The sequence below is a fragment of the Myxocyprinus asiaticus genome, chromosome 44, assembly GCF_019703515.2.
Source record: "Myxocyprinus asiaticus isolate MX2 ecotype Aquarium Trade chromosome 44, UBuf_Myxa_2, whole genome shotgun sequence".
NCBI classification, from domain to species: domain Eukaryota; kingdom Metazoa; phylum Chordata; class Actinopteri; order Cypriniformes; family Catostomidae; genus Myxocyprinus; species Myxocyprinus asiaticus.
In genome coordinates, this window is record NC_059387.1 from 35,480,418 (window position 1) to 35,498,944 (window position 18,527).

At 40.4% G+C, this 18,527-nt stretch overlaps 1 protein-coding gene across 3 annotated transcripts in view; it reads left to right on the forward strand.

The window, feature by feature from the left end:
- Positions 1–656: 656 nt before the first annotated feature.
- The window catches only part of LOC127434619 (rho GTPase-activating protein 18-like), a 49,150-nt gene continuing 31,279 nt past the window's right edge, over positions 657–18,527 (forward strand). Inside the window, exon 1 of one of the 3 annotated variants that reach the window (XM_051687478.1) lies at positions 657–800. In XM_051687478.1, the coding sequence (XP_051543438.1) occupies positions 709–800 (92 nt within the window). In that variant the 5' untranslated portion in view covers positions 657–708. Of the gene's footprint in view, positions 801–3,379; positions 3,466–14,209; positions 14,338–18,527 lie in introns of those variants that run through there. The other 2 variants (XM_051687479.1, XM_051687481.1) reach the window with 2 other exon arrangements.

Genomic DNA, 18,527 nt, shown 5'->3' on the forward strand with positions numbered 1-18,527 from the left:
AGGTGTGTTAGTGAGGGAAACCCCACAGCTGCACACTTCTGCTGTCATCACTAGATTCATTATTCAACACACCGACTCTGACATCGCTTATACAGTATATATGACAATATATTCATTATTAATGAATCTCATGAACTCTCTAGAGCAACAAAGCACTGATCATTTAAAATATGAATGTAATCAAAACACTAATTATTTAATGCAGTTATGATAAACTCTCTGAAGTCATTGGGTTTCTTTCAATGCTTTTAAAAAGTGAGTGAAAAAGATCCAGGGCAGTGGGACAGAATAAATACACTAGATTAATAAATAAATGCAATGTCATGACTATTGGATCAAATTATTAAAGTAAGAATCAAAAAGATCCTACTAGGTGAATTGACATTTTTTTAATTGATTTATGTAGAATCGGAATTTCGGTGTGTCTTATCTGATCAGTAATCTTTCTTTTAGGATTGTTGTCACTAAATTATGACAGAAATTCCTTGAGCAATCTTGCTCATACCTTTAGGACTGGCTATTTCATATGATAATTTATGCAGGAATCCTGCGCTCTGAATGGACGAGCGGTGAAGCCCCGCCCTCTTTGTGTCACTGTTTCAAAGCAGCAGCTGAATGACACACACACACACACACGCTTTATATAACAGCTGATACACACACTCTTTCAGTTTGGATCAGAGTTGCGTGTGTTCATGTGTTCACAAGATGGATCTGATAGATTGTGACGGAGTGATTCTTACCGCATTTCATTCATTCAGGATTCACGCGGATGAACAAAAATACACACCGGACAACAGGTCAGACACACACACACACACACACACACACACACACTCACACACTCACTCACTCACTCACTCACAGACACACTCACAAACACACACACACACACACACACTCACTCACTCACAGACACACTCACTCACTCACACACACTCACACACACACACTCACTCACTCACTCTCACACACTCACTCACTTACACACACACACTCACACACTCACTCACTTACACACACTCACTCACTTACACACACTCACTCAATCACTCTCACACACTCACTCACTCACAGACACACACACACACTCACTCACTCACTCACTTACTCACTCACACACACTCACTCACTCACACACACACTCACTCACTCTCACACACTCACACACACACACACACTTACTCACACACTCACACACACACACTCACTCTCACACACTTACTCACTCACACACATACTCACACACACACACACACACACACACAGTCACACATTCACACAAACTGTGTGTTTTGCTCTTGAATGTGTTTTTTTTTTCTGTTATTATTCAAACTCACTTTGTTTATAAACATTTGCATGTGCAGGAAACATTCCCTAAAACAATCTGAGCACTGATGTTTTACACTTTGTCAGTTTGTAACTCTTCATCTGAATGTTTTCTGTTACCTGCTGCTGTGATCAAGAGAATGAAGTCAGTGAATACAGTTACAATGTTACAACTCCATACAGATCTCTCTGTTTCTCTGTGTGTGTCTGAAATTATCTGTGGAATCACAACATGAGTCCAGTCTGAAGGGAAGTGTACAAGGCAGCAGAGCTGTAAGACATAAAACTTGTGATTTCACACTCTTGTGGTTTGATATTTCCTCTCTGTAAATGTGTACATACAGAACATGATGTGTTTGATCTTGAGCTTGTCTTAGAAATATTTGCTGATTAAATACACACAGCATAACATCACATGCTGTAATATCCACCCCATGTGAGTCACTATAGTAAAGTGTTTACTTAATGAATATATGCAAAACACTTTTATTTGATTCGGTGAAATTCAGCGCTGGCTAGATAACACAGAAATCACTCATTCATGCAGTACAGAAATTGCTGACATATGTGTGTTCATTCCATAATGGATCATTAATCATCATTTATGCTTCTTGTACACCGCAAAGTTGTTTCATTTGCTTTTTAATACAAATCGTGAAACCACAAATACAGTCAGTTGTGTTATTGTGTTTTATTCATATATATATATATATTTATATATATTTTCTATCCGTCTGTGTGATGCATATCCGTCTATGCATGTATAGATATTATGATTATGACTATGATTGACAAATTATGAAATCTTGAATTTCAATAATTCTCCATTTAAATCCATTGAAATTCTAAATGCAATAATTAATTTAGATGAATTTACATTAAAATACTGAATTTATGCCTGACATCGTCATGCCATATTCTTTATGTAGGTTACACATCCAGAACAAGCTGAGAACTGTGTTCCTGTGATCTTTATTTGCATGAAAAACAGAAGTGTTCTTCAGATTTTTACTGTATTATATACAGAAAGTGAGCAATACAACAATACTAGGTTTTCGTTGTTACTGATATAATGATTGACTAATTGAAACATCTGCAATTGTCCATTGCACTCATTTACATTCATGCACACAATGCACAAAAAATATGTATGTAGATATATATTTATAAGCAATATTATTTGTAAGGAGGATTAAAAATGAAATATTTTTCATGTCGGTTCATTCTGAGCAGAAACAGTATTTTTTCGTTCCGACTATTCAAATGGTGACCGGTTATAAATAAAAATAAACAGTTAATAACAGTTGTCAGATCTCAAGTGACCTGTTCTCGAAAAGCATGCTCAAAATAAGCGACTTGTCTCACCAAAATAAGCAAAGAAAATTATTTTTACAGACAACAGGGAGTGGTGTAATTCCGGAAATGTTACATAATTTTTTACATGCTAAATGTTATTATTTTGTTCCCATAGTTTTTTTTTTTTTTTTTTTTAATGAAACCAAAGACCTAAGGGTTTCATGAAAATAATAATAAAATGGGAACTAAATAATAACATTTAGCCTGAACAATTGAAAGAGACTTTGTTCCAGTTTTTGGTTCCGTACTGCAAAAACTGCATTTGTTTTCAGTTTAGTTCGTTGGACCGTTTCTTGTCCCTGATTATTTGTGCATGCATATATTCTGATTACTGATGAGCATGCTGACATTAGAGCTCCCAGCATGCATCACTTCAGAATTCGGGGTCCGTTTGTCTCGTGTCCTGAGGATGATGTCAGAGTCAGGCAGCGACAGGACACGCTTCTGTCTCTCAGGGGAGTGTGAGCACGAGCAGCCATTATATCTTAAAATATTTACATTAGTTGTGTGGTGGGGAGACGCATGACCCTCTGGATATTTTCAGCTCTTGTGAAGGCCGCACAGATCAACCTTGATGTTCTGTTGATTTATTCCTCGAGCTAAAGAGCTGCAGGATTCGATTCGGGAAACAGAAACACAGAGGGAATCTGATAATACAGGAGATTGAATGATGGAATGATGAAGAACAGCAGAAAGATTTCAATATCAGCCTAAACACCGTTTGAAGTGTGCATATTTCCTTCAGAAAATGTACAAATCTAGGCAGATATTTTCTCCCAGGTACAATGAATAAATGATCTAGAGAGACATTGAAAGACTTTGTCACATTTGGAATGATGTATTCTGAGGCCTGATGAATGTGTCAGTTGTGTAGTCTGTCACACACACACACACACACACACACAGCTGTTCTGTAGATCTCATTGGTGTCGTATTGTATCCTTCTCAGTGACATAATTCCCACAGGCTGAGAGCAGCTGGTGTGTGTGTGTGTGTGTATTTGGTATTGAAAGCTCGTGTCTGTAAGAGTTTTGTCTCTTGTATAAAGGGACGTGCTGGTACTCGTGTGGCTGTGTGTTGAATTAGCCTTTGTACGTCGGACACACACAGATGAATTCTCCTGAATGATCTTGTACTGATGTCAGTGAGTGCTTGTGTGTCTCTATATCACTGTGATAGATGATGTTGGAATAGTTTGTCATTCTGAAACTAAAATGACTTTTTCTGATGTTGCAGTAAACACGTGAATCTCACGGAAACGGTCCAGGTCTAATTTCACGCTAAAATTAAAAGGAAAAAAATGAAAGTCCATTTTTAGGTGTTTTTGCACTGTGAGAAAAATCATAATTGACCATTATTTCTCTTGATATTGTAATTGCATTAATTTTGATGTATTTATTTACGTTAAAATACTTATTTTGGGTGGATCAACTGCATGCCGTATTCTACACGCCGGCTACACATTCAAAACAAGCTGAGAACTGTGTTAGTGAATTACTTGATGGCTGATTTATACATCAATAAATCAAGACTAGGTGCTTAAACAGTCAACTTAACAGCATTAAAAAAACAAAGCTGTTATTCAAATTTTTAATCAATTAAGAACAGATAGTAAGCAACGAAAGTGTGATTGATAATAATGCTCAGCTGCTGCAAAAACACAACTTTTAGATGCACCTTGAGTTGTTTTTTATGATAAGATGATTGTGTCAGCTGTAATTGTAACTCGATTATTTATTCCATTAATTATGCAGTTCTAATTGTGACATGATTTTCACAACAATTAAGCTCATTTACTTCTCAAAATTCTCATTAGCAATTCTATTTACTGTGTCTCATTTACTTTCATGCACATTTTTTTTACAAGAAATACTACCATGCTGTTTAAAAACGTTGCAATTTAAATCTGATCTATACTTTTTTTTTTTTTTTTTCACATCACAGTAATGAGAATAAATATTTTTGGGAAGAATTTGGCATAAAATGTGCTTAATTGTCACAAAGTAAAAAATCCTAATGTTTCTAAAGTGGCTTCATTTTCTTTATACAAAATATAATTCTGAACTTCTTTCTTTTGATGTTGAAGTAAAATATGAGCCGGACATGTTACTGACAGTTTCATGAGATCAGTGTTCACAAACTTCCCTCTTGTATTTGTGATACTGAAACAATCACATCAAGTATCTGAGGAAGTTTGTGGTTCTTTGTTGGCCATAAATGAGAATGATCTTTTTGTTTATCTTTGATGAGAAGCCATTTGTGTAATCATGATTTCAGTAGTTCGCAAGTTAATATAATCCTGCTGTGAGGATAGCGTAAACATATGTGGCTTGCTGTCCCTGGCGGAGGGCTCGAGACTTGACCTGAGCTCAAATGCACCCCCGGATTGGATTAGTATTGGGGAGGTGGTGGGATACCAGAAACTCTCAATGCTACATAGAGGTAAACTGCTTTTTATATACTCTGGCTGTGTGATTGGCCAGATTAAATTAACTTGCTCCTTCCGAACTTTGTAAATAAAACACCATTTCATTAGTTATTACAATTGTTAATGTAATCCTTCAGTGAGGATAGCGTAAACATATGTGGCTTGCTGTCCCTGGTGGAGGGCTTGAGGCTCGAGACTTGACCTGAGCTTGAATACCCCCAAAAGAAGTCAAGAAATGGAACAGCAAGTCACTGGTGTGGTAGCCTCGTGAGGTGCGGAAGTGATGTGTTGGAAGGACTAAGGGGAACCGATTGATTTTAACAACATTATCCCCCCCCCCAAGAATGGAACCTGAAATGACATACTGGAAGGGAAGGGGGCGCTCGCCTAACCTTGTGTGCCAGATGGGCAGAGGTGCCAAAGAAGCCGCCCGGACTAGACCTTAAGCGTCCCTCCAGATGCAATTCGTTTGACGGGGGGTGCCCACGCAGTGAACGGGCTAACACCATGTGTGTAGGGCTCGGCTGCCGCTCGAGCGGATGAGCCCATCCTGCAATTGAACGGGGGACCTCACTACTTTTTTTTTCGGAGTGGTGGTGGCGTAGTGGACTAAAGCACTGAACTGGTAAGCAGAAGGTTGTTGGTTCAATCCCCACAGCCACCACCATTGTGTCCTTGAGCAAGCCACTTAACTTCAGGTTGCTCCAGGGGGATTGTCCCTGTAATAAGGGTACTGTAAGTTGCTTTGGATAAAAGCGTCTGCCAAATGCATAAATGTAATTGTAAATGTACTTTTGAAATGGGCAAGACCTTCACAGTGGTATGAACAGGATGTCTTCCAGGCTTGCCGGGGTGGACCCTCACAGCATCCAATCGGGAGGACCCTCCTGTGTTTGAACAGGACAGCCCTTGGAAGTGGGAGGGTCTTTGCAGCGGTATGGACGGGAGGGCTTCCGGGCCGACTGGGGTGGATCCTCGCAGCATCCGAATGGGCGGACCCTCGCTGTGATTTGAACGGGACAGCACTTGAAAGTGGGAGGGTCTTCACAGCGGTATGGATGGGAGGGCTTCTGGGCCGGCCGGTGTGGACCCTCGCAGCATCTGAACAGGAAGGCGCCCAAAATATGGACAAGGTAGAGCGAGTAGCCCCTTCCCCCTTTTTATTTTTATTACGGAAAGTTGCGCTTTCTTGATTTGGAGATGGTTTGTACGTATGTAACTTGAATGCATCAGATGACTACTGGACTAGTGAGTGGATTTGGTGCTTGGACAGGCCTTTGGGCTGCTGCAGTTGCAGCGCCGATACGGAAGAAATGGCTTGAGTATTCTGAGATGCCGGATTTAAGTGGGATCCTCTGTAATGGAGAAGGGTTGGATGGCTGGGTGGGAGCTGACAGATTGAAAATGAAAATAAATGCCCTCATTAGAGGCAGTGTCGGGGTTCATGCTTGCATGTGCGTTTGCAATAATAATAATAATAATAATAATAATAATAATAATAATACATTTTATTTATAGCGCCTTTCACGACACTCAAGGTCACCTTACAAACAGAACACAAAAAAGTCATCCTTGAAAGCATCAACAATAACAACATTAAGCAAACAATACTATGATATACAATAAAACATTGGAAGATACAAAGTATGAACTCAATGCATGCACAGTCATAAAAAGGCCTGTTTAAATAGGTGAGTTTCAAGACGAGATTTAAAAGTATGAAGACTATCACTGTTACGAATATCCTGAGGAAGGGAATTCCATAAGTGAGGGGCAGTATAACTAAAGGCTCTAGACCCCATAGTGTTCAGACGAATACGTGGTATAACAAGAAGAGTTGACGAGGATGATCTGAGGGTATGAGTAGGTGTATAGATATGAAAAAGATTGGAGAGGTTTGAAGGAGTAAGGTTATTTAAGGCCTTGTAGGTAAGAAGCAAGATTTTAAAATCAATTCGGTACTTAACCAGAAGCCAATGCAAATGTTGAAGAACAGGTGAAATGTGTTCAATAGAGGGGGTTCTAGAAATTATTCGTGCAGCTGAGTTCTGGACCAGCTGAAGTTTATGAAGAAGTTTGGAAGGAATACCAGATAGGAGAGCATTGCAGTAATCAATACGTGATGTAACCAGTGCATGAATGAGAATGGCAGTGCTGTTCAATGTGAGGGAGGGACGAAGATGATTAATATTATGTAAATGAAAGTATGCAGAGCGAGTTATGTTATTAACATGGGCTTCAAAGGATAAGGTGCTATCAAGGATGACACCTAGACTCTTAATCTGTGAAGGAGAAGAAGCAGTGGACTATATGAATGGGCTGAATCCTCAGGTGTGGGACCGAACAGCGTTCAATGGGAGAGCATCCGAATCATGTGAGAATATTTTAGTTGTATTATACTGAGCTTGCTCGGAGCTGCAAGCTGCTGAATCCATAGGCATGGGGCCTGCATGGCATACGACGGTAGGACACTAGATTCATGTGGAAGTGATATATGATGTATTTAAGAAAACTCCCTATGCGAAAAGGAAGAGCCTGTGTTTTCATGCGAACAGTTCTCGCTGCAAATAAGCAAGAACTCACTCTGCGAAATGAATGGGTTGAGTCGTCAAGGGTGGCATTCGTCGTGAAGGCATATATTAGGCTATATTTGAATGAAATTGATTGATGCGGGTATGCCGGCTTGTGGCAGACTGTTTAGGGAAGACCTAAAGCAGCCTGATTGTCAATCACTAGGTGGTATGAGTTAGTATGAGTGGCATAGTATGGGTTACGGAGCCATGGGGGCTGAGATGCATGGTCTGAAATCATGCCGAGGTTGTGGCAGTTGCGGCACTTGGACAGTGCGTTTACGCTGTTTGTCGTGTAGTTTGAGTTTGTTGTAAGGCCCTAAAGACGCCACGGTTGCGGTGCTTGAAACAGCATATTTGTGTTGTTTGCAATGCAGTAAGAGGTTTGGTCGCACAGCCCGAAAGATGCCGCAGTTGCGGTGCTTGGACAGCGTGTGCGCTGTTTGCAGTGTAGTGGAAGTCTGTTTTTCTTGAGGAGGGATTTAGGACGAAGTTTGCTTGTGGAGACAGCCTCGTGCAGGGACCGGCTCCAGAGTAGGAGAGATTAAAATGGTTGAAGGGAGGGGGATAAATTGAAGAGGGGAATGGGTCTTATGTGGAAATCTGCTCCAGAGGCCCATGGGTAGGAAGGGGTAGAGGGATGGATGTTGGAAGAGATAATAGGTTGCGTGGAAAAACTAAGGCGTCAGGAACATATGCGAGGCAATGTCAGGATATGTGCTTGCGTGGGCATTTTTTATATGAAGGGGCTGAATTCTCGGGCACGGGACCGCACAGCATTCGATGGTAGGATGAACGGGATGCATCCTTGAGCACGGACTCGCATGGAGTTTAACAGGAAGAGCCCATGTTTTCGTGTGAAAAGTTTACGCTGCAAATGAGCAAGAACTTGTTCTGCGGTACAAATGGGTTGAGCATGGCATTCGACGTGAGGGCATATGGTAAGCTATGTTTGAATGAAATTGATTGATGCGGAGATGCAGGCTTATGGTGAACTGTTTAGGGAAAACCTGAAACAGCCCGATTGTTGTCAGTTGCTAGGTGGCTTATGGTTAATTTGGTATGAGTGGCATAATATGGGTTACAGAGCCATGGAAGCTGAGACACATGGTCTGAAAGAAGTGCTGCGGTTGTGGCACGTGAACGTGGCGACACTTGGACAGTGCGTTTGTGCTGTTTGCCTTGTAGTGGGAGTTTGTTGTATTGCCCTAAAGATGCCACAGTTGCGGTGCTTGGATGGTGGATTGCACTGTTTGCGGTGTAGTGGGTGGTTTAGTCACACAGCCCGAAAGACGCCGCAGTTTAGGGATGTGTTGAGCCAATAGAAAACATCGTAACGTGGTAAACAGACGCCTGAACATAAATTAAATCTGATTAGATTAAATGTCGGGATCATGTGTAAGACAATGTCAGGAAACATGCTTGCATGTGCATATGAATGATATCATTTAAAGATGGTTTATCATGAAATTAGAAGGCACCTGAAACTGAGTGCCCAGATGAAATCTGTAGTCTGATGTTTATTAACTTAAACATATGGTTTGGAGCTTGTAAACTCAGCAAAAAAAGAAACGTCATCTCACTTTCAAGTGCTTTTATTTTCAGCAAATTTAACGTGTAAATATTTGTATGAACCTAAAAAGATTCAACAACTAAGACATCAACTGAACAAGTTTCACAGACATGTCCGTACCGAATAATGTGTCACTGAACTAAGGGGGGTCAAAATCAAAAGTAACAGTCAGTATCTGGTGTGGCCACCAGCTGCATTAAGTACTGCAGTGCATCTCCTCCTCATGGACTGCACCAGCTTTGTCAGTTCTTGCTGTGAGATGTTACCCCACTCTTCCACCACACTTGCAAGTTCCCGGACATTTCTGGGGGGAATGGCCCTAGCCCTCACCCTCTGATCCAACAGATCCCAGATGTGCTAAATGGGATTGAGATCCGGGCACTTCGCTGGCCATGGCAGAACACTGACATTCCTGTCTTGTAGGAAATCATGCACAGAATGAGCAGTATGGCTGGTGGCATTGTCATGCTGGAGGGTCATGTCATGATGAGCCTGCAGGAAGGGTACCACATGAGGGAGGAGGATGTCTTCCCTGTAACGCACAGCATTGAGATTGCCTGTTATGACAACAAGTTCAGTCCGATGATGCTGTGACACACCGCCCCAGACCATAACGGATCCTCCACCTCCAAATCGATCCCGCTCCAGAGTACAGGCCTTGGTGTAATGCTCATTCCTTTGATGATAAACGCGAGTCCGACCATCACCTCTGGTGAGACAAAACCGCGACTCATCAGTGAAGAGCACTTTTTGCTAGTCCTGTCTGGTCCAGCGAAGGTGGGTTTGTGCCCATAGGTGACACTGTTGTCAGTGATGTCTGGTAAGGACCTGCCTTACAACAGGCCTCAAGCCTCTCTCGGCCTATCGCAGACAGTCTGAGCACTGATGGAGGGATTGTGCGTTCCTGGTGTAACTCGGGCAGTTGTTGTTGCCATCCTGTACCTGTCCTGCAGGTGTGATATTCAGATGTACTGATCCTGTGCAGGTGTTGTTACACGTGGTCTGCCACTGCGAGGACGATCATCTGTCCTTCCTGTCTCCCTGTAGTGCTATCTTGGGCGTCTCACAGTACGGACATTGTAATTTATTGCCCTGGCCACATCTGCAGTCCTCATGCCTCCATGCAGCATGCCTAAGGCACGTTCACGCAGATGAGCAGGGACCCTGGGCATCTTTCTTTTGGTGTTTTTCAGAGTCAGTAGAAAAGTCTCTTTAGTGTTCTAAGTTTTTATAACTGTGACCTTAATTGTCTACCATCTGTAAGCTGTTAGTGTCTTAATGACCGTTCCACAGGTGCATGTTTATGAATTGTTCATGGTTCATTGAACAAGCATGGAAAACATTGTTTAAACCCTTTACAATAAAGATCTGTAAAGTTATTTGGATTTTTACAAAATTATCTTTAAAATACAGTGTCCCGAAAAAGGGACATTTCTTTTTTGCTTAGTTTATATTGTTTTCCAACGTAATGCGAGTCATTTCATAACACTTTATTATTGGCACGGGTGACTCGTCTCTTTTGATGAGGACGTATGAAATCGTAGGAGAGCTGTATTTAATAGATACTATAAGAGCATTGTTTACAGTAGTGTGGTGAATAAAATGCCTTGTTTATATTGATGTAATAAATTCTACAGAAAAATGGAAATATTGGAATATAAAGTAAGGTGCCAAGCTGAATCGTTCGGCGTCGATTTAAACTGGTTACTTTAAACTTGGGTGGAGCATAAAATTATGACAGATTGTTGAATGCTTTTAAAATTATTCATCAATTAAGTTGTATGGTCAAGCTTGTAAATAAAAGTTTGTAATCCAATGATTCAGGCAAAAGTAGAGAAGACTGTCTTCACCTGCGTGGTGTTTGTCCTGATGGGAGGAGGGAAAGTGATGTTATAGTGTAGAGATGAGTGGAAGTTTGTAGCAGCGCTTGCTTCGTGCTATCAGGGCGGCGAGCTCGAATGCTGAGAGGAGGCGCGGCAAGTTTGTAGAATGATTATGAATGAGTTGGGGTGCGGCACGTGATCCGCCTCTTGCGGAGACAAATTCGGCCTGTGTCTGCTGGGATAGGGGCTGTGTATAACTGCAGAGTGCTGTGGAACGGTCAGAGCGAGTGCTGCGTGGCAGCGAGCTCGCGTTAAAATGTCTGCATTGAATAAATTGCACTCCGAAGGGCACTTTGAAGGGAGAACAATTGTGATGTTTATGTTAGAAGTTGACAAGCAGAATCGCTGAATGTATCACATCCTAAATGAGCTGCGCGGCGAGGTAATGAGGCGGACAGGAATCACCTCTGCGGGAGAACCAAATTGAAAAGCTGGGGAGCGTTGGAATGATGATTGAATTAAATAGTTAATCTTTTGTTTCCCTCACGTTCAAATGAAGCTGTTATAGAACTTGAGTGGCATGAAGTCGGAGCAGCGCCTGTTCACGGAGGCAGGTTTACGTGATGAACCGTTCTGGGTGGAAATTTAGATAAGAGAAGTTAGAGAGCTGTTTGACAAATACAGTGGTGTGAAAAAGTGTTTGCCCCCTTCCTGATGTCTTATTTTTTTGCATGTTTGTCACACTTAAATGTTTCAGATCATCAAACAAGTTTAAATATTAGTCAAAGATAACACAAGTAAACACAAAATGCAGTTTTTAAATGAAGGTTGTTATTATTAAGGGAAAACAAAATCCAAACCTACATGGCCCTGTGTGAAAAAGTGTTTGCCCCACCTGTTAAAACATAACTGTGGTTTATCACACCTGAGTTCAATTTCTCTAGCCACACCCAGGCCTGATTACTGCCACACCTGTTCTCAATCAAGAAATCACTTAAATAGGACCTGCCTGACAAAGTGAAGTAGACCAAAAGATCTTCAAAAGCTAGACATCATGCCGAGATCCAAAGAAATTCAGGAACAAATGAGAAAGAAAGTAATTGAGATCTGTCAGTCTGGAAAAGGTTATAAAGCCATTTCTAAAGCTTTGGGACTCCAGAGAACCACAGTGAGAGCCATTATCCACAAATGGCGAAAACATGGAACAGTGGGGAACCTTCCCAGGAGTGGCCGGCCGACCAAAATTACCCCAAGAGCGCAGCGACGACTCATCCAAGAGGTCACAAAAGACCCCACAACAACATCCAAAGAACTGCAGGCCTCACTTGCCTCAGTTAAGGTCAGTGTTCATGACTCCACCATAAGAAAGAGACTGGGCAAAAATGGCCAAGACGAGTTCCAAGACGAAAACCACTGCTGAGCAAAAATACATTAAGGCTCGTCTCATTTTTGCCAGAAAACATCTTGATGATCCCCAAGACTTTTGGGAAAATACTCTGTGGACTGATGAGACAAAAGTTGAACTTTTTGGAAGGTGTGTGTCCCAAAGTAACACCGCATTTCAGAAAAAGAACATCATACCAACAGTAAAATATGGTGGTGGTAGTGTGATGGTCTGGGGCTGTTTTGCTGCTTCAGGACCTGGAAGACTTGCTGTGATAAATGGAACCATGAATTCTGCTGTCTATCAAAAAATCCTGAAGGAGAATGTCCGGCCATCTGTTCGAGACCTCAAGCTGAAGCAAACTTGGGTTCTGCAGCAGGACAATGATCCAAAACACACCAGCAAGTCCACCTCTGAATGGCTGAAGAAAAACAAAATGAAGACTTTGGAGTGGCCTAGTCAAATTCCTGACCTGAATCCTATTGAGATGCTGTGGCATGACCTTAAAAAGGCAGTTCATGCTCAAACCCTCCAATGTGGCTGAATTACAACAATTCTGCAAAGATGAGTGGGCCAAAATTCCTCCACAGCGCTGTAAAAGACTCATTGCAAGTTATCGCAAACGCTTGATTGCAGTTGTTGCTGCTAAGGGTGGCCCAACCAGTTATTAGGTTTAGGAGGCAAACACTTTTTCACACAGGGCCATGTAGGTTTGGATTTTGTTTTCCCTTAATAATAACAACCTTCATTTAAAAACTGCATTTTGTGTTTACTTGTGTTATCTTTGACTAATATTTAAACTTGTTTGATGATCTGAAACATTTAAGTGTGACAAACATGCAAAAAAATAAGAAATCAGGAAGGGGGCAAACACTTTTTCACACCACTGTATACAGCGCCGAAGCAGCCAGTTGCGGAAGCACCTTCACTCAATGATCTGCTCCAGCGAATAGAGATTAGGAGGAAAGACAGAGTAAAAGTAGCACTTAAAGTGGTAGCAGTCGATGCTGTGAAACGAATGAGAAGCTGTGGCAGCTTCTGTTGAGACGAGATGATTTAGACGGAAGAGCTGTTCTGATGAAGGCGAATGCTTTGCAGCGGAAGTTGCAATCCGATGATCCAAGTCACTTGCATGGGTCTATTCATGGGCAATGGGCAGGGCCAAATGCCGGAAACTCTCAATGCTATGTAGAGGTAAGCAGCTATTTATATAGGCTGCTCTTACTCTGGCTGTGTGATTGGTCGGATTAAATGGACTTGCTCCTCCCGAGCTTTGTTAATAAAACACAATGTTGTGAGAACTGATGTTCTGTGATGCCATGTGTCAACACTGAACACAGAAGTGACATCATTCTGACAGGCATGTGCTCAGAGTTAAAAACATCTATTAGTTTTCATTAAAGTCTCTTCTTAGACCAAATTATAGTCTGGAACGTTAACTTTTTTCTTTCTTTAGACATATACCATGCTAATACCATGCATGTTTTGGACATTTTTACTACAGTTCTCATTTCAGTCCCAGTAATCTAAAACCACTTAAGGAATGCCTGTCGCTCACTTCCTGTTGTGACACCAATCCCTCCAAAACTGGAGAATGCACAGCGACACATTCTTAGAATACTGTGCGAATCACTCTGTTGACATTTCATACATCAAATCCACGTGAACTTCACTGATTCTGTTGACTTAGCCATAAAAAGCCATGAAGCGCAATAAACATAGCAGAATTAAATGCGTTCAGGTGAGACGGGTGACCTGCAGGCGTCACATTAATGCTGCACAACCGCATTCCGGCTGAGAGGAATGTGAACACTGAAACTCTTTCACTTGCGTCCGGACAAACATGAGAGACACACCGACGACAGCATGCACAGGTAATCACAGCTCTTTTACTACTGTAAATCATCAGAGAAGTAATTAAACGGAGGAAGATGATCAAGTTGACAAACGTGAGGAGAGTTTAACGAGATACAGCTGGTGATGAGGTTCAATGTAATTGTTATGAATACTTTTGGAGTTACTAAATGCCGTGGAATGCTTCCGGAAAAGCTTTCCTAAAATAGATGAAGTGTTGTTGTCATATCATAAACATCTGAAGAAGATTTGAGCTCAAAATCGAATGTGTCTAAATGAAACTATTTGTCTTAGCTAGCATGTTAATGCTTACATTTAGAATATTTTTTCTTTTCCAAATCAATTTACAAATGAAGACAAATGCAAGCAAATGATCTCTGAATTTCAAGGATAAACCAGAGTATAGCTGAAGTGTCAAACTGAGATTTGTTTTTTAATTGTAGGTGGGGAATTTAAAATTCCTTGTGTTCTTGTTCTTTACCACCTTAAATTTGAGAAAGATTTAATTAATGTGGGTTTATAAACACTGCTGTATTTCTTCTGAAATACTCTACACTCCCATGCACATGTTTGTGTTGATTTTATGCAGATAGACAGATGCTTGAATGTGCATTGTATTTTTATGGAAAAGAAATCTAGAGCAGACATGAATTATGTGTGAATGCAGTTAGAGAGAGCTGGTGCGTGTGTTTATTGTGTCAGTTACTCACACACACACACATGATATTATCTGTTTTGCATGAACGTGAGGGGTCAGTATTTGAATAGTAAATTCACTCCGTTGTCTTCATGCACAAGAAGTTTTTTCCCTGTTGGTAAAAAATTCATTGAATTGGTTTTTGATTGGCTCAGAGACCAAAATGACTCTTATTTTTGTTTTCTGTTGATTTTGACATCAAAACACCTGAACGTTCTGTTACCATTCACTTCTGACACAATCACAAGCTTAAAGCTGAAGTATGTCATTTTTTTTTCAGTGTTAAAATACTTCCTCGTGTCCCAGTTTAATATGCAGAATGAACTACAAGTACTTCTGATCTGTTGATTTGAGCTGCCGGACACAGCAACATTGACTCTGAATTGGATAATTGTGTTTCCTTTTTGAAACAGCACATTTTGTTTGGCTGTACAGTGCTTGACGATCTGATGGTAAATATTCGGTTTAGTAATCAGATGACTATCTGAGAATATCAGAGTTCGAATGAAGGTTTGACAGCTCTTCATGGTGACTGTAAAAGCCTCTCAGTGTTGTGTTGTTTACGCTAATAGGAAGTTCATGTTGTATTATTGATTTTGTGGGTGTGTGCAGAGTAATACAGAACATTCTATAGCATATTTTAGACATTGAGCAGACTTTCCGATCGCTTTAGCCAAAACAGAAAGTTTGAGTGGCGGTCGACTTCCTCTCCGTAATGTTATCAAAGCACACTCACTCGTTCACTTTAGTAAACTCTTCACTCATACTGTAGTCTGTCTTCATATCACTGTCTAAATTGTCTACATTTTTTGTAAGAAATGTAGGACAACAGATTGTAAGACAGACATTAAAAATGTCACCATGCTAATACCATGTTTTTTGGAAATGTACCAGAGCAATTCCACGAAAATGTCAACCATAACATTGAAAAATAATGTCTTAAAAGGATAGTTCACCCAAAAATGAAAATTCTCTCATTGTTTACTCACCCTCATGTCATCCCAGATGTGTATGACTTTCTTTCTTCTGCTGAACACAAAATAAGATTTTTAGAAGAATATTTCAGCTCTGTAGGTCCATACAATGCAAGTGAATGGTGACCAGAACTTCAAAATCATAAAAGTAATCCATAAGACTCCAGTGGTTTATTCCATATTTTCAGAAGTGATATGATAGGTGTGGGTGAGAAACGGATCAAATTTGGATTACTTTTATGCTGCCTTTATGTACTTTTTGGAGCTTCAAAGTTCTGGTCACCATTCACTTGCATTGTGTGGACCAACAGCTGACATATTCTTTTAAAATCTTCATTTCTGTTCTGCAGAAGAAAGAAAGTCAAACACATCTGGGATGGCATGAGGATGAGTAAATGATGACAGAATTGTCATTTTTGGGTGAACTGTCCCTTTAAGTAAAGGCACAAAACCCCTATTAAATTGTTCATTTGGATCTGTATTTTACTGTATTATAGTGCTATAATGGATTTTTTAAGGAAATGGCATTGTTTATCCACCTCACATGAGGGGCGCACCATTTCTAAAACATTTTCACTCTTAGGAGTTCCAACCCTTATTCTGTGATATTCTGTGGCTAGTATTATTTCTGGATTGTGCATTTCAGTTCACAGAGTTTTTAAAAAGTGAGTGGTCTCCCAAAAACTCATGTCCATGTTAGTCACGTCCGTAATGCAAGTTCATTACCCAATCTAAAGGGAAAGAAAAGTTGTTTAGACTGAACATTTTCTGATGTCTGGACTCTATCTGCAGATGTTCATTTAAATGTTTCGATATACTGGTCATGAGTGCTTTATATGTGATGTTAGATTTGAAGTTTTCCCTGAAAATGTCACGTCCGTAACGCTGGAATTGCAGAGCGCTGTAAAAACATAATATACTTTGGAGCACATGGGAATTTCATGTAAATTACCATGGTACATTTAATAGGGCAATAGTGAAGTACTAGGGGTTGTAGGAATAAAAAGCAATTTTTATTTATTTTATTTTATTTGTTTCTCCACTATCGGTCCGAACGGTCCTGAGCACGATGAGTAATGGGTCCAGTAGCGTTTCTACTTGAGCATGGTTCAGAATGGTACGATTACAAACCGTTCCCAGCCTGGATTTCTATGCACGGTTAGCTAACAGTACACAGGAGGACAGAGAGACGTGGTCACTTGCTCGGTCGATCCATTCCAGTTTTTTAAAGCACTACAGTGGCAAGCCTATGAACATTTATTCATTTGCAAGATATGACTTATAGATATCTATAATTACATTTTCAATGCTATGAACTATTCCAGAAAAAACACTTTTTTGTGTGTGATATCAGTAATGAGATTTGCACTAGAATTTCTTTTTAATTCTTTGTCAAAATGAAGACATTACTCATGGAAATACCCATTCTTGATATAAAAAATTGCATTTTTGAAAGCTGTAACTGAAACTGCATTTTCACTAGTAGATATATAGAATTTATTTCATACTAGTTTCAATTTCAGTTTCACATGTCAGCTACTGTATGCACTTCTTACTACTACTTATTACTTACTGATCTTTTAAATAATTACATTGTGATGGGGCCTGGGTAGCTCAGCGATTATTGACGCTGACTATCACACCTGGAGTCGCGAGTTTGAATCCAGGACGTGCTGAGTGACTCCAGTCAGGCTTCCTAAGCAACCATATTGGCCCGGTTGCTAAGGAGGGTAGAGTCACATGGAATAACCTCCTCGTGGTCACTATAATGTGATTCTTGCTCTCGGTGGGGCGCATGGTGAGTTGAGCGTGGTCGCTATAATATGGTTCTCGCTCTCGGTGGGGCGTGTGGTGAGTTGTGCGTGGATGCTGCGGAGAATAGCGTGAAGCCTCCACATGCGCTACGTCTCTGCGGTAATGCACTCAACAAGTCACGTGATAAGATGCACGGATTGACGGTCTCAGACGCGGAGGCAACTGAGATTCGTCCTCCGCCACCTGGATTGAGGCGAGTCACTACGCCACCACGAGGACTTAGAGCGCATTGGGAATTGGGCATCCCAAACTGGGGAGAAAAGAATAATAATTACATTGTTACTTATTAAATGTCCATTCCTAATATCAACAACTGAATTACAAACAGTAAAAATGCCCATTTTTTTAAAATCTATAATTTGGTTTTCACTAGTGCCATTGTTAATTTCAGATATGCATAATGCTATTGTAAATAGTAAGAAAGCGTTTTAAGATATCTTTAATTATTCTTCAATTTATTGAGATCTGAATTAAATTTTCCATATATCAGGAATACATCTAACATGTTGAAATACATCTACAGATATCCAAAATCAGCAATTTTACTAGTTGTAATTCAATTGTTGATATAAGCAATGGATATCTTAACTATAGTAACAATGTAATTATTAATATCAAAGATGAGCATTTTTACTAGTACATAGCACTTATATATGAAACTAGACTTTAACTAGTAAGAAATTCGTTAAAGATAGCTGTATTTGCATTTTGAACAGTGATCTCT